At 43.0% G+C, this 21,416-nt stretch overlaps 1 protein-coding gene across 1 annotated transcript in view; it reads left to right on the top strand.

Moving 5' to 3' along the window:
* The window catches only part of LOC120024315 (otoferlin), a 127,338-nt gene that overhangs the window by 40,465 nt on the left and 65,457 nt on the right, over positions 1–21,416 (top strand). Inside the window, exon 3 of the mRNA XM_038968533.1 lies at positions 2,751–2,839. Within this exon, the coding sequence (XP_038824461.1) occupies positions 2,751–2,839 (89 nt within the window). The remainder of the gene's footprint in view (positions 1–2,750; positions 2,840–21,416) is intronic.

The raw sequence follows: 21,416 nt of genomic DNA on the forward strand, positions 1-21,416 counted from the left end.
ATAATACAAAACAAGACACACAAACAACGCACAGACAGGAATCAGAAACAATGACGCCTGGGGAAGGAAGCAAAGGGAGTGACATATATAGGGCGGGTAATCAAGGAGGTGATGGAGTCCAGGTGAGTGATGACATGCAGGTGCTTGTGACATGTGTGCGCCATAACGAGCAGCCAGCCGCAGGACGCCGACCAAAATGACAAACCCGGGGATCAGGAGTGGACCTTATATAGACAGATGTGTGCCTTTCCAAATCATGTCCAATCAATTGACTTTACCACAGGTGGACTCCAATCAAGTTGTGGAAACATTTTAAAGATGATCAATGGAAACAGGATGCACCTAAGATCAATTTTGAGTCTCACTGCAAATGGTCTGAATACTTATGTACATAAGATATTTCTGTTTAAAAATATATATAAATTAGCAACAATTTCTAAAAACCTGTTTTCGCTTTACACCACTCCAGCCGACGCTTGGTATTGCGCATGGTGATCTTAGGTTTATGTGCGGCTGCTCGGCCATGGAAACCCATTTCTTGAAATTCCTAACGAACAGTTCTTGCGCTGACGTTGCTTCCAGAGGCAGTTTGGAACTCGTCTGTGAGTATTGCAACCGAGGAAAGGCATTTTTCAGCACTCAGCAGTCCCGTTCTGTGAGCTCGTGTGGCCTACCACTTTGCGGCTGAGTCATTGTTGCTCCTAGACGTTTCCCCTTAGCAGCACTTACAGTAGCAGCACTTACAGTTGACCGGGGCAGCTCTAGCAGAGCAGACATTTTATGAACTGACTTGTTGGAAAGGTCGTTATGACGGTGCCACTTTGAAAGTCAGTGAGCTCGTCAGTACGGGGCCATTCTACCGCCTATGTTTCTATGGGGATTGCATGGCTGTGTGTCGATGTTATACACCTGTCAGCAACAGGTGTGGCTGAAATAACCAAATGCACTCACTTGAAGGGGTGTCCACATGTAGTGTATATTGTGTTCCCGACAGGTTGTAGAAAAGATCAGAAGTTCTGAACTATCTGTTCAGACCCGAGTCCTACCTACCAACCTTTTTTGCTCTTTTAGTATTTCTCCAATAGGTTTCCTCAAGGTGAAGGCCTCCACTTCTACTGTATGTCAAAGATAATTGAACAAAAACACTATAGTAAATACTACAGTAGTGTCTGAAAAAACACTACGTTGATTACTATAGTATATTCTACAGTTTTCTTTAACTACAATATTTATTCTATAGTTAACTGGAAATACTACAGCATACTATAGTATACAGTATTCACTGTGGTGTTTTAGTCCAGTAAAGTCCACCAAAACACTACAGTTAATAGTATAACATTTAAGTATTGTATACTATAGTATTTTTTCATGTGGGTGCACACACACACACACCTAAGGGCTTGTCTCTTGTCTGTATGGATTACAGTGGCAGGCTTAACCTCAGGTTTAAGTAAAGGGGCAGGCCTGGTGGATCACTGCTCTAAGTAAAAATAGCCCACTGTGCTGTCATCAACCAGGAGCAGAAAGGATCAGCAATGGCTGGATGAGCTTCAAACAGCATTTCCCATCACACATCCAGCACTGACATAGACTAATTTAGATCAACGTTACGACAGACAAGACTGACAGAGAACAATTGAATTCCCTCAGCTCTGTATTGCTGTTGTGTTGTAGCCTAGTTAAATCCTGTCAAGGGTATCTCAAACTATATGGATCCTTACCCCATTCCAACCTCAAAAGTTTTTAAATAAAACCTACATAAGGTAGGGGGAAAGACTGCTGATTGGCTAATCAACTGAGGACAGTAATTTTAAGCAATAAGGCCCGCGGGGTTGTGGGATATGGCCAATGTACCCCGGCTAAGGGCTCTTCGTATGCAAGACGCAACGCAGAGTGCCTGGACACAGCCCTTAGCCAAGGTATATTGGCCATATATCCCAAGCCCCCGAGCGGCGCAGCGATCTAAGGCGCTGCATCTCAGTGCTAGAGGTATCACTACAGACCCTGGTTCGATCCCGGGCTGTATCACAACCTGCCGTGATCGGGAGTCCCATAGGGCAGAGCAACTGGCCCAGCATCGTCCGGGTTAGGGGAGGTTTTGGCTGGGGGAAAATAAGAATTTGTTCTTAACTGGCTTGCCTAGTTAAATAAAAAATTTATAAATTTAAAAAAACTGAGGTGCCTCATTGCTATTATAAACTGCTTACCAACATAATTAGAGGAGTAAAAAAATAAACGTTTTGTCATACCCGTGGTATACGGTCTGATGTACCACGGCTGTCAGCCAATCAGCTTTCGGGGCTCGAACCACCCAGTTAATAATAGAGATTAGATCACTGAGATGTATAGCGTTTGCATGCTGTGGTGCAACTTATGTTGTGTTTATTAGAGATTACTCAGCAGCACAACTTGGGTTTATCTCGAAGGAATCCAATTAAGGTTTTCTGACAATTTCAGTTATTCATGTTGCTGGTGGTGTTGCTTTGGTGTTGGGTTGAAAGATTTTCTCTTACTTAGTAAAACAAGTAATTAGATATTCTATGGCCCAGTAAGAGAGGGGTGATGGGCTTTGGTGAATTGCCTGTTGTGGTTAATGATTGACATGAAATACTTTTAAACCAGTCTGTCAAATGATTTCCTTGTAAACTGTGGATGTCGTGGTTGAATCATTATAGCCTGTGGCTGTGCAGCCTGTCACACTGTCGCATAGTTTTTGGCTGAATCCTTAATTAGTCTTTCTCGCCCCTCAGACGTTCCGATGGCCGACTGCCAGTAGAGTGGATGAAAATGAGATGCTGGAAGTTCAAGTGTTCAACTACAGCAAAGTCTTCACCAACAGGTCAGTTACTTACAATACACTCAAACGCAATAATAAGTACCTCCACAATCTCTCGTGGAGAGACTGCATAAACATAAATAGCACCGTAGATCTGTCATGATACAATGGGATGCGTGAGAGAACGAGCAGTGTTAGTTTCAGTGCTTTGGACAAATCACGATTTCACAGGTATGAGCATCTTTCGAATTTCGGGAAAGTGAGGGGACATTTGGCCATAACTTGCAAAGAGAGAGGGTGGAGGTCCGCTTCAGTTCCAATCCTCGTCCTATTTTGTCTCTAAACACATATGGACCCAGAACCGAGATTACTGCTGCTACTAACAAAACTCAAACCAACAGATACCTACATCACAGCATGCTCAATACACACTCCAAACACAGGTCAGAGGAATAATAATACACACAACACTGCCACACACCACCACACTAACCAGGATCTAACTAAGAGTTGGAACATTGAGGGAAGGTCACCATAACCCTTCCATCACTTTTCTCCTGCCATCCTCAGACGGATATAATGCACACAATAATCTAGCTAAAGGTACTTCAGATAGGCAATCAGCTCCTAACGCTTCTTGACTATGAGGTGATAGATTGATTCAATTGTATGTGGGATAGGCTGCGGACCGCAGTGCAGCATCTGAAGGGGTTTCTAATAGAGTGGAGCGAGGCAGTAATGAAATTGTATTAGAGCCGTATGCTAATGGTTGCATCTGTCACACCTGAGCTCAACCACTCAGACGCTAAGGCAGAGACTTTAAGGATGAAGTAGAAACACGGATACAGTATATACAGTAGATACTATCTCTCTATCTATCTCTATGATTACAGATTATATTCCGCTCAAAGTAGGCTCTGTATGCGTGTGCATGTGATAAATGAGATACACGAAGAAATAACAAAAATAAGCACGGACTCATTTAATTCCAATTATACAAATGAACCTACAGACCACATTTCTTTTAGGCACGGTTAACTGTTGACATTCTTATTACAGATACATCATCACTAACTTTGGAGGCTGTTTATTTATTATTATAAATAACAAAAATTATCCCCCTTTTTCTCCCCAATTTCGATCTTGTCTCATCGCTGCAACTATCCAACGGGCTCGGAAGAGGCAAGGTGGAGTCACGATTCCTCCAAAACATGACCCGCCTAACCGTGCTCCTTAACACCCACCAGCTTAACCCGGAAGCCATCCGCACCAATGTGTCGGATTAAACACTGTTCAACCGACGTTCAGCCTTCAGGCACCCGGCCCGTCACAAGGAATCGCTATCAATCAAATTTCAATCAAATGTATTTTTAAGCCCTTCTTACATCAGCTGGTCACAATGTGCTGTACAGAAACCCAGCCTAAAACCCCAAACAGCAAGCAATGTAGGTATAGAAGCACGGTGGCTAGGAAAAACTCCCTAGAAAGGTCGGAACCTAGGAAGGAACCTAGAGAGGACCCAGGCTGTGAGGGGTGGCCAGTCCTCTTCTGGCTGTGCCGGGTGGAGGTGATAACAGAACATGGTCAAGGTGTTCAAATGTCCATAGATGACCAGCAGGGTCAGATAATAATAATCACAGGTTAGCACCTCAGAAGTCAATGTCAGTTGCCTTTTCATAGCCGATCATTCAGCGTATCTCTACCGCACCTGCTGTCTCTAGAGAGTTGAAAACAGCAGATCTGGGACAAGGTAGCACGTCCGGTGAACAGGTCAGGGTTCCATAGCCGCAGGCAGAACAGTTGAAACTGGAGCAGCAGGACAAGCAGGTGGACTGAAAAGTGCTTCAAAGCTGGGACTGAGAGACTGAAAAACAGCTTCTATCTCAAGGCAATCGGATTGTTAAACAGCCAACACTAACATTGAGTGGCTGCTGCCAACATACTGACTCAAATCACTAGCCACTTTAAACAATGCCACTTTATATAATGTTTACATACCCTACATTACTCATCTCATATGTATATACTGTACTCATCTACTGCATCATCTACTGCATCTTGCCTATGCCGTTAGGCCATCGCTCATCCATATATTTTTATGTACATATTCTTATTCATTCCTTTACCCTTGTGTGTATAAGGTAGTTGTTGTGAAATTGTTAGATTACTTGTTAGATATTACTGCATGGTCGGAACTAGAAGCACTAGCATTTCGCTACACTCACATTAACATCTGCTAACCGTGTGTATGTGACAAATAAAATTTGATTTGATTTGACTGGGGACAGCAAGGAGTCATCAGGCCAGGTAGTCCTGAGGCATGGTCCAAGGGCTTAGGTCCTCTGAGAGAAAGAGAGAGAGAAAGAGAGAGAAAGAGAATTAGAGAGAGCATACTTAAATTCACACAGGACACCGGATAAGACAGGAGAAATACTCCAGATATAACAGACTGACCCCAGCCCCAGGACACATAAACTACTGCAGAATAAATATTGGAGGCTGAGACAGGAGGGGTCGGGAGACACTGTGGCCCCGTCTGACGATACCCCCGGACAGGGCCAAACTGGCAGGATATAACCCCACCCACCTTTCCAAAGCACAGCCCCCACACCACTAGAGGGATATCTTCAACCACCAACTTACCATCCTGAGACAAGGCCGAGTATTGCCCACAAAGATCTCCGCCACGGCACAACCCAAGGGGGGGCGCCAACCCGGACAGGAAGAACATGTCAGTGACTCAACCCACTCAAGTGACGCATCCCTCCTAGGAACGGCATGGAAGAGCACCAGTAAGCCAGGGATTCAACCGCCGTAGTAGATATTGATGCAGAGAATCCCAGTGGAGAGAGGGGAACCGGCCAGGCAGAGACAGCAAGGGCGCTTCGTTGCTCCAGTGCCTTTCCGTTCACCTTCACACTCCTGGGCCAGACTACACTCAATCATAGGACCTACTGAAGAGATGAGACTTCAATAAAGCCTTAAAGGTCGAGAGTCTGCGTCACTCACATAGATAGGCAGACCATTCCATAAAAATTGAGCTCTATAAGAGAAAGCCCTGCCTCCAGCTGTTTGCTTAGAAATTATAGGGACAGTAAGGAGGCCTGCGTCTTGTGTCCATAGTGTACGTGTAGGTATGTACGGCAGGACCAAATCGGAAAGATAGATAAGAGCAAGCCCATGTAATGCTTTGTAGGTTAGCAGTAAAATCAAAAGCAGAACTAAGATCTAGGAGCACTAGGACAGATGCAGAGCCTTGGTCTGACGCCATTCAAAGGTAATTTACCACCTTCACAAGTGCAGTCTCAGTGCTATGATCGGGTCTAAAACCCGACTGAAGCGTTTTGTATACATTGTTTGTCTTCAGGAAGGCAGTGAGTTGCTGCGCAACAGCTTTTTCAAAAAAAATTGAGAGGAATGGGAGATTCGATATAGGCCGATAGTTATTATATTTTCTGGGTCAAGGTTTTGCTTTTTCAAGAGAGGCTTTATTACTGCCACTTTTAGTGAGTTTGGTACACATCCGGTGGATTGGGAGACGTTTATTATGTTCAACATAGGAGGGTCAAGAACAGGAAGTAGCTTGAAGGTTTAGAGGCCATGACTACTTTCGTCAATGTGTCGAGATATAGTATTAAAAAACTTGAGTGTCTCCCTTGATCCTAGGTCCTGGCAGTGTTGTGCAGACTCAGGACAACTGGGCTTTGGAGAAATAGGCAGATTTAAAGATGAGTCCGAAATTTTCTTTCTAATGATCATGATCTTTTCGTCAAAGAAGTTCATGAATTTATCGCTGCTGAAGTGAAAGCCATCCTCTCTTGGGGAATGTTGCTTTTTAGTTAGCTTTGCGACAGTATCAAAAATAAATGTTTGATTGTTCTTATTTTCCTCAATTATGTTGGAAAAATAGGATGATTGAGCAGCAGTGAGGGCTCTTCGATACTGCACGGTACTGTCTTTCCATGCTAGTCGGAAGACTTCCAGTTTGGTGTAGCGCCATTTCCGTTCCAATTTTCTGGAAGCTTTCTTCAGGGCTCAGGTATTTTCTGTATACCAGGGAGCTAGTTTCTTATGACAAATGTTTTTTGTTTTTAGGGGTGCGACAGCATCTAGGGTATTACGCAAGTTTAAATTGAGTTCCTCAGTTAGGTGGTTAACGGATTTTTGCACCATGACGTCCTTGGGTTGTCCGATAATTTATAGCACGGCTTTTGATGATCCTTGGTCGGGGTCTGAGCAGATTATTTGTTGCGATTGCAAACGTAATAAAATGGTGGTCCGATAGTCCAGGATTATGAGGAAAAACATTAAGATCCACAACATTTATTCCACGGGACAAAACTAGGTCCAGAGTATGACTGTGGCAGTGAGTAGGTCCGGAGACATGTTGGACAAAACCCACTGAGTCGGTGATGACTCCAAAGCCTTTTGGAGTGGGTCTGTGGTCTTTTCCATGTGAATATTAAAGTCACCAAAAATGTGAATATTATCTGCCATGACTACAAGATCCGAGAGGCCTGTAAACAGTAGTTATAAAAAGGGATTGAGTTGGCTGCATAGATTTCATGACTAGAAGCTCAAAAGACGAAAACGCAGTTGTTTTTTATTGTGTAATTTGAAATTTGCTATCGTTAATGTCAGCAATACCTCCGCTTTTGCGGGATGCGCGGGAGATATGGTCACTAGTGTAACCAGGAGGAGAGGTCTCATTTAACACAGTAAATTCATCAGGCTTGGGCCATGTTTCAGTCAGGCCAATCACATCAAGATTATGATCAGTGATTAGTTCATTGACTATAACTGCCTTGGATGTGAGGGATCTAACATTAAGTAGACCTATTTTGAGATGTGAGATATCACAATCTCTTTCAATAATGACAGGAATGGAGGAGGTCTTTATTCCAGTGAGATTGCTAAGGCGAACACCACCATGTTTAGTTTTGCCCAACCTAGATCGAGGCACAGACACGGTTTCAATGAAGATAGCTGAGCTGACTATACTGACTGTGCTAGTGGCAGACTCCACTAAGCTGACAGGCTGGCTAACAGCCTGCTGCCTGGCCTGCACCCTATCTCATTGTGGAGCTAGGGGAGTTAGAGCCCTGTCTATGTTCGTAGATAAGATGAGAGCACCTCTCCAGCTAGGCCAGGCTTGGTGCTGTTTGTGGGTGAGTCCCAGAAAGAGGGCCATTTATCTACAAATTCTATATTTTTGGAGGGGCAGAAAACAGTTTTCAACTAGCGATTGAGTTGTGAGACTCTGCTGTAGAGCTCATCACTCCCTCTAACTGGGAAGGGGCCAGAGACAATTACTCGATGCTGACACATCTTTCTCGCTGATTTACACGCTGAAGCTATGTTGTGCTTGGTGACCTCTGACTGTTTCATTCTAACATTGTTGGTACTCTCTACACCTGCCAGTTTTAGCCTTAGCCAGCACCATCTTCAGATTAGCCTTAACATCGGTAGTCCTGCCCCCTGGTAAACAGTGTATGCTCGCTGGATGATTCGTTTTAAGTCTAATACTACTGGTAATGGAGTCACCAGTGACTAGGGTTTTCAATTTGTCAAAGCTAATGGTGGGAGGCTTCGGCGTCTTAGACCCGTAACGGGAGGAGGAGAGACCAGAGAAGGCTCGGCCTCTGACTCCGACCCATTGCTTAATGGGGAGAACCGGTTGAAAGTTTCTGTCGGCTGAATGAGTGACATCGGTTGAGCATTCCTACAGCATTTCCTTCCAGAAGCCATGAGAAAATTGTCCGGCTGCGGGGACTGTGCGAGGGGATTTATACTACTATCTGTACTTATTGGTGGCACAGACGCTGTTTCATCCTTTCCTACACTTAAATTACCCTTACCTAAAGATTGCGTCTGAAACTGGGCTTGCGGCACGGCTATCTTTGCCATAAGGCGATCGTTCTCCTGTATATTATGAGTACAGTGACTGCAATTAGATGGCATAATGTTAATGTTACTACTTAGCTTTGGCTGGTGGAGGTCCTGATGAACCACGTCCAGATAAAGCGTCCGGAGTGAAAAAGTTGAATGAAAAAAGTTGAGCCAGGGAAAAATTCTAATATAAAACGGTAAAAACCGTAAAGTTGGCAGGTAGCAAAGTAAGGTTAGCAACAAACCGCACAGCAGCACGTAAACAAGTCTACAAGTTGTGACCGGAAATAACGCAAGGAGCTCTATGGCGCGATGAGCCAAGTAAACCCCCCCGGCCAAACCCTCCCCTAACCCGGACCGCGCTGGGCCAATTGTGCACCGTTCTATGGGACTCCCGGCCACGGCCAGTTGTGGCACAGCCCGTGAATGAACCTGGATCTGTAGTAACGCCTCTAGCACTGCAATGCACATTCAACATGCTGATATAAATTTGGTAAGATGGATTTAAGTTTCCCTGCATTAAAGTCCCCGGCTACTTGGAGAGCCACCTCTGGGTGAGCGTTTTCTTGTTTGCTTATGGCGGAATTTGGCATGGGTCCTCATATCCTCAAAAGGTTCTACAGCTGCACCATCGAGAGCATCCAGACTGGTTGCATCACTGCCTGGTATGGCAACTGCTTGGCCTCCAACTGCAAGGCACAACATAGGATAGCGGGTACGGCCCAGTACATCACTGGGGCCAAGCATCATGCCATCCAGGACCTCTATACCAGGCGGTGTAAGAGGAAGGCCCTATTGTCAAAGACTCCAGCCACCCTAGTCATAGACTGTTCTCTCTGCTACCACACGGCAAGTAGTACCGGAGCGCCAAGTCTAGGTCTAAGAGGTTTCTAAACCGCTTCTACCCGCAAGCCATAAGACTCCTGAACATCTAGTCAAATGGCCACCCAGACTATTTGTATTGCCCCCCCTTTTACACCGCTGCTACTCTCTGTTGCTATCATCTATGCATAGTCACTTTAATAATTCTACCTACACTTAGGTTGGAGTCATTAAAACTCGTTTTTCAACCACTCCACAAATTTCTAATTAACAAACTACAGTTTTGGCAAGTTGGTTAGGACATCTACTTTGTGGATGACACAAGTAATTTTTCCAACAATTGTTTACAGACAGATTATTTCACTTATAATTCACTGCATCACAATTCCAGTGGGTCAGAAGTTTAAATACACTAAGTTTACTGTGCCTTTAAACAGCTTGGAAAATTCCCGAAAATGATGTAATGGCTTTAGAAGCTTCTGATAGGCGAATTGACATCATTTGAGTCCATTGGAGGTGTACCTGTGGATGTATTTCAAGGCCTACCTTCAAACTCAGTGCTTCTTTGCTTGACAGCATGGGAAAATCAAAAGAAATCAGCCAAGACCTCAGAAAGAAAAGTGTAGACTTCCACAAGTCTGGTTCATCCTTGGGAGCAATTTCCAAACGCCTGAAGGTACCACGTTCATCTGTACAAACAATAGTATGCAAGTATAAACACCATGGGACCACGCAGCCATCATACCACTCAGGAAGGAGACGCGTTCTGTCTCCTAGAGATGAATGTACTTTAGTGCGAAAAGTGCAAATCAATCCCAGAACAACAGCAAAGGACCTTGTGAAGATGCTGGAGGAAACAGGTACAAAATTATCTATATCCACAGTAAAACGAGTCCTATATCGACATAACCTGAAAGGCTGCTCAGCAAGGATGAAGCCACTGCTTTAAAATTGCCATAAAAAAGCCAGACTACGGTTTGCAACTGCACATGGGGACAAAGATCGTACTTTTTGGAGAAATGTCCTCTGGTCTGATGAAACAAAAATAGAACTGTTGGGCCATAATGACCATCGTTATGTTTGGAGGAAAAAGGGGGAGGTTTGAAAGCCGAAGAACACCATCCCAACCGTGAAGCACGGGGGTGGCAGCATCATGTTGTGGGGGTGCTTTGCTGCAGGAGTGGCTGGTGCACTTCACAAAACAGATGGCATCTTGAGGAACGGAAATTATGTGGATATATTGAAGCAACATCTCAAGACATCAGTCAGGAAGTTAAAGCTTGGTCGCAAATGGGTCTTCCAAATGGACAATGACCCCAAGCATTCTTTCAAAGTTTTGGCAAAATGGCTTAAGGACAACAAAGTCAAGGTATTGGAGTGGCCATCGCAAAGCACTAACCTCAACCCTATAGAACATTTGTGGGCAGAACTGAAAAAGTGTATGCAAGAAAGGATCCTACAAACCTGACTCAGTTACACCAGCTCTGTCAGGAGGAATGGGCCAAAATTCACCCAACTTATTGTGGGAAGCTTGTGGAAGGCTACCCGAAACGTTTGACACAAGTTAAACAATTTAAAGGAAATGCTACCAAATACTAATTGAGTGTATGTAAACTTCTGACCCACTGGGAATGTGATGAAAGAAATAAAAGCTGAAATAAATCATTATCTCTACTATTATTTTGACATTTCACATTCTGAAAATAAAGTGGTGATCCTAACTGACCTAAGACAGGGAATTTTTACTAGGATTAAATGTCAGGAATTGTGAAAAACTGGGTGTAAATGTATTTGGCTAAGGTGTATGTAAACTTCCGACTTCAGCTGTATTACCTCAACTAACCAGTGCCCCCGCACATTGACTCTGTACCGGTACCACCCTGTATATAGTCTCGCTATTGTTATTTTACTGCTGCTATTTAATGACTTATTACTTTTATTTATTTTTCTTATTCGTTTTTTTAAAACTGCATTGTTGGTTAGGGGCTTGTAAGTAAGCATTTCACTGTAAAGTCTACACCTGTTGTATTCGGTGCATGTGGCTAATACATTTTGATTTGATATGATGATACTACAAGCTTGGCACACCTGTATTTGGGGAGTTTCTCCCATTCCTCTCTGCAGATTATCTCAAGCTCTGTCAGGCTGGATGGGGAGCATGTCTGCACAGCTATTTTCAGGTCTCTTCAGAGATGTTCGATCGGGTTCAAGTCCGAGCTCTGGCTGGGCTCCTCAAGGACATTCAGACTTGTTCCGAAGCCACTCCTACATTGTCTTGGCCGTGTGTTTAGGGTCATTGTCCTGTTGGAAGGTGAACCTTCGCCCAGTCTGAGTTCCTCAGAGCTCTGGAGCAGGTTTTCATCAAGGATATCTCTGTACTTTGTTCATCTTTCCAACAATCCTGACCAGTCTCCCAGTCCCTGCCGCTGAAAAACATGATGCTGTCACCACCATGCTTCACCGTTGGGATGGTGGCACGTTACCTCCAGGCGTGACATTGGCATTGAGGCCAAAGAGTTCAATCTTAGTTTCATCAGACCAGAGAATTTTGTTTGTCATGATCTGAGAGTCCTTTAGGTGCCTTTTGGCAAACTCCAAGCGGGCTGTCATGTGCCTTTTACTGAGGAGTGGCTTCCATCTGGCCACTGTACCATAAAGGCCTGATTGGTGGAGTGCTGCAGAGATGGTTGTCCTTCTGGAAGGTTCTCGCATCTCCACAGTGGAACTCTGGAGCTCTGTCAGAGTGACCATCAGGTTCTTGGTCACCTCTCTGACCAAGGCCCTTCTCCCTCGATTGCTCAGTTTGGCCGGGTGGCCAGCTCTAGGAAGAGCCTTGGTGGTTCCAAACTTCTTCCATTTAAGAATGATGGAGGACACTGTGTTCTTGGGGACCTGTGCCTCAACACAATCCTGTCTCAGAGCTCTACGGACAATTCTTTCAACGTCATGGCTTGTTTTTTTCTCGGACATGCATCGTCAACTCTGGGACCTTATATAGACAGGTGTGTGCCTTTCCAAATCCTGTCCAATCCAATGAAATGATCACAGGTGTACTCCAAGTTGTAGCAACATTTCAAGGATTATCAATGGAAACAGGATAAACCTGAGCTCAATTTTGAGTCATTTAGCAAAGGTTCTGAATAGTTATGTAAATAAGATATTTATGTTTTTTATTTGTAATAAATTTGCCAAAAACTCTAAAAACCTGTTTTCACATTGTCATTATGGGGTATTGTGTGTAGATTGATGAGGGAAAAAATTATTTAATGCATTTTAGAATAAGGCTGTAACGTAACAAAATGTGGACAAAGGGAAGTGGTCTGAATACTTTCCGAATACACTGTATTTCACCCTCATTAACATACATGATTACATTGTGCATGTTCATTTATACAGTAATTATTATTCAATATGTCCTCACCTGGGATTTTAACTCATAACCTTTTGGTTCACGGCAATGGAGGGTAAGAGGGAGTGGGGCGATGACGGGTCATGTTACCAAAACACAATTGAGTTTCGTGATGATGATGACACACATGCACGCACGTGCGCACTTTAGTGGTTTACCTGGCCAGTTATATGCATCATTTTAAAACTTTAATATCACCTCATATACCATTGATGCAACCTCGGTCTTGCACTAATGGTTGAACACTGCACTTTAAAACAACCCAAAACTTTATTGCTTCTCAAAGTTTTTTCCTCCAATTTATTCTGTGTTAAGGGATGTGAGCATATGAAATCCTTCCTCCACAAAGCCCCCCACATTGTATAATTCATGTGTATCTTCTGCTCCCAAACTCAGCTTCTCTCTGCTTTCGCCTCCGCTCTCCCCGTCTCCCTCCCTCTCTTCTCCCACAGACTGCAAATCATGCCTTCATCCCTATTATCCCTCATTTCCTCTGCACTGTAAACAAAGACTCTTTGGATCAACGAACAACAAAAAATACTTTAACCGGTTACAACTAAATGAGTTAGTTTTTTTCAATTGAAAAATACTACATTTGTTGAAACCAAATATATGATTCAATGCCAACTGTTTTATTGTATTATTACCAAACCTATATTTGAAGTTGCAATCTTTCAACACTCAGCTTACTTTTACCCTTTGGTTAAACATAATAAATAACAAATACAAACTAATATTTCATGTAAATGCAACCCATTTGTTTCATCTTGTTTTAAGTTCACTTTTTAATTTGGAATTAGCTATCCAAATTTCTTCATATAATTAAATAAATTCCCTGTAAAACAATAACGGGTTCAATAAGTAGAAATAATGTTTCCAAACATATTCTTTACACAAGACTTTCACATTTAGTAGCCACAATATTATAACCAAGCATTGGCTACTTTAACATAGAAACCTTATCAGGCTCTTTAGTGCAGAGGGTCATTGTCATTCCCCAGAGTAGCTGCCCCTCACATAGAGAACTCATAAACCGCCTCTTAACTTTTACAGGGGCATAACAATAACCATAGTGTTATAGGGGTGGCAGACAAGAGAGATTGTGTGTGTGTGTGTGTGTGTGTGTGTGTGTGTGTGTGTGTGTGTGTGTGTGTGTGTACAAGTTTTATTCATGTCTCACTGTTGGCCAACGGGGGGCACTGCTTTGTAATGTGATGATGATAACTAAATCACGTGCAAGTGTAAAGCATACAGTCATTTCTATGAGAGAATACTAAACAACCTGTGTATTGTTTCCCACTCATACTCCAAGATCTTCTCTGCATTCATGTCTTCGAACAGCAACACTTATTATCGTAGTTAAGCTTCAATTTAATGTATTACTCGATAGAAGCCGGGGCGGCAGGTAGCCTAGTGGTTAGAGCGTTGGGCCAGTAACCAAAAGGTTGCTGACAAGGTAAAAATCTGTCGCTCTGCCCCTGAACCAGGCAGTTAACCCACTCTTCCCAGGTAGGCCGTCACTGTAAATAAGAATTTGTTCTTAACTGACTTGCCTAGTTAAATAAAGGTATATTTTTTAATTCATTTTTTAAAGCCAGCTAACTTGAGATTGAGGGTTGACCTAGAAAGAAAAATGTATTTCACTTGAGAAGGAAGGAGATGACCTCTGCTCTAAATTATGAAGCAGATGAAAGTAAATTGTTTGGCACGTCAGGATCAATAATGAATGGCACCTTTTGAAGAGCTAAAAAGTGAGCCAGAACATGATAGGCTAGTTTTCTTCAATTATTCAGGAGTTGTACACGCGTTACAAAGGCTGAAAGGAACCGACAAACCGTTCACTTTTCTGAGGAGGTATCGAGGTATCGATCACCATCGTGATAACAAAAGGACAGAGTAGAGAGGAGAGGAAGATGGGGGGGAAGAGAAGAAAGGGGTGGAGGAGAGAGAACAGTGAAGGGGACCGACTGTCTTCCTGTATCCTCCTGTACCAAATAAATAAAAGTTGACCTCGGTTTTCTTTTCTATGAAAAAAGAGATAAGCTATACTCCAAACTAGAGAATAATCCAAGGTATTCTGGCTATGAGCCAAACAGGACATGTATTATTCAGTACTCAGTATGGAAAGACTTAGCTACTTCCAGATGAAGCCTAGCTGTCTGCATTGGCGGGGGAATGATTTGTGACAGTGAGGATTAAACCTGGTGTTAAGTTCTGTCAATAAAGTTTGTCCTCTATTGAATTATATGTCTGTGTTGACTAATGGTTCCTTCATTTGGCTGCAGTTGTTATTATTTGGCTGCAGTATTCTGCTGCATACTGCATCCATCTCTCAGGAGGGAGGGAGAGAGGGAGATTACAGGCACAGAGAGAAGGGGGAGAGAGGGAAAGCATGAGAGATACAGAGAGAGCGTGAGAGAGTGTGAGAACGAGAGAGAGCGCGAAAGAGAGAGAGACACCTACCTGGAGGTGACAGCATTCCCTCCCCCATATGCCCCCATAGGCAGAACTACGACAACATAACCAACAAAAACGGGTCACAACTCCTGCAGCTCTGTAGCACGCTGGGTATGTACATAGTCAATGGTAGGCTTTGAGGGGACTCCTACGGTAGGTGCACCTATAACTCATCTCTTGGCAGTATTACTGTAGACTACTTTATCACTGACATCAACCCAGAGTCTCTCAGATTGTTCACAGTCAGCCCACTGACACCCCTATCAGATCACAGGAAAATCACAGTGTGCTTGAAAATCACTGTCTACTGTGAACAGAGCAATACTCATGAGGCATCAAAGCCAAAGGAACTGAATAATATTAAGAAATGCTATAGATGGAAGGAAAGTAGTGTGGAAACCTATCAAAAATCTATTTGGCTGCTAGCTGCGCCACCAGAGTCTCTGGGTTCGCGCCCAGGCTCTGTCGCAGCCGGCCGCGACCGGGAGGTCCGTGGGGCGACGCACAATTGGCATAGCGTCGTCCGGGTTAGGGAGGGTTTGGCCGGTAGGGATATCCTTGTCTCATCGCGCTCCAGCGACTCCTGTGGCGGTCCGGGCACAGTGCGCGCCCGGGCCAGGGACACGGTGTTTCCTCCGACACATTGGTGCGGCTGGCTTCCGGGTTGGAGGCGCACTGTGTTAAGAAGCAGTGCGGCTTGGTTGGGTTGTGCTTCAGAGGACGCATGGCTTTCGACCTTCGTCTCTCCCGAGCCCGTACGGGAGTTGTAGCGATGAGACAAGATAGTAATTACTAGCGATTGGAAACCACGAAAATTGGGGAGAAAAGGGGGTAAAATTTATTTAAAAAAAATAAAATAATAATAATAATATCTATTTGGCAACAACAAATTCAATCCATTTTAGATAACTTCCTGGACAAAACGTTTCACTGGAATAGTGAAGGTGTAAACTTGGCAGTAGAAAACCTAAATAGTATATTTGACCTCTCAGCTTCCATATCAAATCAAAACATTTTGAACAGAAAACCGAAGAAAATTAACAACAATGACAAATGGTTTGATGAAGAATTAAAAACAAAAGAAAGAAATTGAGAAACCTATCCAACCAAAAATATAGAGACCCAGAAAACCTGAGCCTATGCCTTCACTCTGGTGAATCAATAAAACAATACAGAAATACACTATGGAAAAAGAAGGAACAGCACGTCAGAAATCAGCTCAATGTAATTGAAGAATCCTTAGACCCTAACCACTTCTGGGAAAATTGGAAAACACTAAACAAACAACAACACAAAGAGTTATCTATCCAAAACGGAGATGTATGGGTAAACCATCTTTTTGTCCCTATTACAAAGAACAAATAGCAAAAACATATACATGATCAAATACAAATTAAAGACTGCCAGAACCCACTGGATTCTCCAATTACATTGAATGAACTACAGGACAAAATACAAACCCTCCAACCCAAAAAGGCCTTTGGTGTTGCTGATATCCTCAATGAAATTATAAAATATACAGACCACAAATTCCAATTGGCTAAATTTAAACTCTTTAACATCATCCTCAGCTCTGGCATCTTCCCCAATTTTTGGAACCATGGACTGATCACCCCAATCCACAAAAGTGGAGACATATTACCGTGGGATATGCGTCAACAGCAACCTTGGGAAAATTCTCTGCATTATCATTAACAGCAGACTCATACATTTTCTCAGTGAAAACAATGTACTGAGCAAATGCCAAATTGACTTTTTACCCAATTACAGTACAACAGACCACAAATTAACCCTGCACCCCCTAATTGACAAACAAACAAACCAAAACAAAGGCAAAGTCTTCTCATGCTTTGTTGATTTTTAAGAAATGGCATGAGGGTCTTCTATGCAAATTGATGGAAAGTGGTGTTGGGGGAAAAACAATATAAAATCCATGTACACAAACAACAGGTGTGTCACGGCTGTTGAAAGGAGTGGACCAAGGTGCAGCGTGGTGAGCGTACATTTTATTTATTAAGTCAAAATGACGCCGAACAAAACAATAAACACTACAAAAACAAACCGTGAAGCTCAAAGGCTATGTGCCCTAAACAAAGTCAACTTCCCACAAACACAGGTGGAAAAAAGAGCTACCTAAGTATGGTTCCCAATCAGAGACAACGATAGACAGTGGTCCCTGATTGAGAACCATACCCGGCCAAAACATAGAAATAGAAAATCATAGAAACACAAAACATAGAATGCCCACCCCAACTCACGCCCTGACCAAACCAAAATAGAGACATAAAAAGGATCTCTAAGGTCAGGGCGTGACAAAGTGTGCGATTAAAATTGGCAAAAAACACACACATTTCTTTCCACAGGGCCGTGGGGTGTGACAGGGATGCAGCAGAAGCCCCATCCTCTTTAACATATATATCAACGAATTGGCGAGAGCACTCGAACAGTCTGCAGCACACGGCCTCACCCAACTAGAATCTGAAGTCAAATGCCTACTGTTTGATGATGATCTGGTGCTTCTGTCCCCAACCAAGGAGGGCCTACGCAGCACCTAGATCTTCTGCACAGATTCTGTCAGACCTGGGCCCTGACAGTAAATCTCAGTAAGACAAAAATGATGGTGTTACAAAAAAGGTCCAGTTGCCAGGACCACAAATACAAATGGCATCTAGACACTGTTGCCCTAGAGCACACAGAAAACGACACATACCTCAGCCTAAACATCAGCGCCACAGGTACCTTCCACAAAGCTGTGAACGATCTGAGAGACAAGGCAAGAAGGGCCTTCTATGCCATCAAAAGGAACATAACATTCGACATACAATTAGGATCTGGCAAAAAATACTTGTTCAGTTATAGAACCTATTGCCCTTTACGGTTGTGAGGTCTGGGGTCCGCTCACCAACCAAGAATTCACAAAATGGGACAAACACCAAATTGAGACTCTGCATGCAGAATTCTGCAAAAATATCCCAAGTGTACACACTAAAACACCAAATAATGCATGCAGAGCAGAATACCCGCTAATTATCCAAATCCAGAAAAGAGCCATTTAATTCTACAACCACCTAAAAGGAAGCGGTTCCCAAACCTTCCATAACAAAGCCATCACCTACAGAGAGATGAACCTGGAGAAGAGTCCCCTAAGCAAGCTGGTCCTGGGACTCTGTTCACAAATACAAACAAATCTCACAGAGCCCCAGGACAGCAACACAATTAGACTCAACCAAGTCATGAGAAAACAAAAAAGATAATTACTTGACACATTGGAAAGATTTAACGAAAAAAAACAGAGCAAACTAGAATGCTATTTGGCCCTAAACAGAGAGTACACAGTGGCAGAATACTTGACCACTGTGACGGACCCAAACTTAAGGAAAGCTTTGACTATGTACAGAGCATGTGAGCATAGCCTTGCTATTGCGAAAGGCCGCCATATGCAGTCCTGGATCTCAAAACAGGCTATGTGCACACTGCCCACAAAATGAGGTGAACACTGAGTTGCACTTTCTAACCTCCTGCCAAATGTATGACCATATTAGAGACACATATGTCCCCCAGATTACACAAATCCACAAAGAATTCGAAAAAAGAAAAAAAAATGATAAACTCCCATATCTATTGGGTGAAATTACACAGTGTGCCATCACAGCAGCAAGATTTTTGTGACCTGTTGCCACAAGAAAAGGGCAACTAGTGAAAAACAAATACCATTATAAATACAACCCATATTTATTTTTATTTATTTTCCCTTTTGTACTTTAACTATTTGAACATAATATGACATTTGAAACACAAAGCAACTTTCACGCACTTTTAGTTGCAGTTCCAGGTTGCAAGTTACATCATCTCAAGCAACTTTGCTGTTAACGTTACATGACGCAACAAAACAATTGCATGCAACAGCAAATTGAGGCTGCTTCTGTCATATTCTTTTTGAATTCTGCACTCATCCCATGTTGTGCTGCTGCATTACATCGTGGTTTCACCAATTATTTGTGTGTCCAATTGTTTGGTTATTGTAACAGCATGGATATAGACAAAATGCAGTCTGTACAATTTAGCTAGCTAGCCAAAATGATATTGAGAACATCAACATGACTAGCTAGTAACGAGCTAACCATGCTAGCAAGGAATTAAGCTAACATTAGCTAGCTAATTAGCACAGTTCAGGGTGAACAATTTCAGTTGAAACTGGTCAGGGAAAGGTTTGGGTTCACTTCAATAATTGCATTTATTGACTGCCAAACCATCTTCATTTGACTAGCCATGATGCCAATTTGTAGATATCTCCCGTTCTGCTAATGTCTCTTCTGTCAACCTTTATGCACACTGGCAGTGGCAGGCAGCTGTGTTGACATGACAACTGGTTAGAATTCTGAAACTTCAACGGATCATGTGACAAAAGTATTTGTTTTGATTGGCTGTTGCTTGCAACTAGCTGCACAAAGTTGAAAAGGTTGAACTGAATGCAACCAGGTAAGAGAGATACGATGGTTGGTGAAAGAAAAGTGGATACAGAGAATTTAGAGTGATGAACACAATGGTGGTTTGTGATTGGTCTTTTAAGTGAAAGGACCAAATAGCCTCTCTCTTACTCTCTCTCTCTCTCTCTCTACACTCACACACCCACACTCACACATATCCTAATAGCCCAAGTTTGCTCCCTGCCTGTCACTTCTCATAATGCCCAGGCCTCTCTCACTGTTACTGACCATCCCTTAGGAGAAATACCCACCTCAACCTCCTCCAGTGTGTGTGTGTATGTGACAGAGTGTGATACTATTGACTGTGGTTTATATTACGTGTAGTTGGGCTCCCAGTGATTAATGTGTGTGTGTGTGTGTGTGTGTGTGTGTGTGTGTGTGTGTGTGTGTGTGTGTGTGTGTGTGTGTGTGTGTGTGTGTGTGTGTGTGTGTGTGTGTGTGTGTGTGTGTGTGTGTGTGTGTGTGTGTGGATATATATAGTAGTAGTATACTGGGTCTTTGTGTGGTGTGTGATTGATTACTCTGCTACAATATTGTCCGGGGGAAACTATATAAATTATTCACACCTTTATAATTCTCTGACTGAATACAAAGGGTACCAGGTTTCGCTCCCACTTTTAATAAACACCAAATTACATTTGCTTGTAAATGATTTGTGAAGCACATATGAAGGCCTTATAAATGCTCTATGAAGGCTTAATGAATCCTTTATACTGTACTTGTTGGCCATAGAGTGTAACCCATATTTCTGTATGCAGTCTGGTACATTGTGAAACTATGGAATTTTAGAGAATGGGAATTGAGATAGGCTTATGCCCAATAAAGTCATTTGCAGCCTTTGGCTTCTTTTGAGGGTCAAAAACAATTGAAAATAATAAAATGTTGTTTTTCTAGGCAGCAATTCATTTCAGGCAACTTTGCTAAAGGACAGGAAGTTAACAGCACTCTAAAGTTGATATGCTAAAGGAATAAATCACCTACGTTTTCTTAGACACTTTGTTAAAGTTGTTTTTCCTCAGGGCAGCGATAGCAGCTAATGAGTTTCCCCCGACAATATTATAAGGAAATAACTGTCAGGTGTTGGAATGGGGATAGAGTTGGTTGCTACTTAACTTCAACAAGTACTCACTGGCGGAAGGGTGGTGGGGCTGTGCGGGGGATATTGTGTGTGTCCGTGTGTGTGTTTGTCGAGAACAGACCTGCTGGTTTGACAACAAGCTCTGACTGTCTTACTGCAGAATCAGACGTCCAATTTGAAGGTTAAGTTCAGGCATTCATTCTGAATAGTTAAGGGGTTAAGGTTTGCACTGGGATTTCCCAGCACTGGGATTGAACACGCGACCCTCGGAGCCGGAGCTGGCAGTTTACGCCCATCCACAACACCCTAGCAAATTTCAAGACAAAATATTTGTAATTGTGCTCACCATTGCCCCTAGAGGCCGGTTTTGAAGTAATCTCCTGACATCCTGCTTACCTGCGCGGACGTCTAATTTCGCAGTGGATCTTGAGCGACCTGGCTGGGTTTGATTTTTTGCAGTTTAATATTCTGAGGCCCTGTATTTAGCTGTATCCTCTC

This window comes from Salvelinus namaycush, chromosome 29, assembly GCF_016432855.1.
Source record: "Salvelinus namaycush isolate Seneca chromosome 29, SaNama_1.0, whole genome shotgun sequence".
Taxonomy (NCBI): domain Eukaryota; kingdom Metazoa; phylum Chordata; class Actinopteri; order Salmoniformes; family Salmonidae; genus Salvelinus; species Salvelinus namaycush.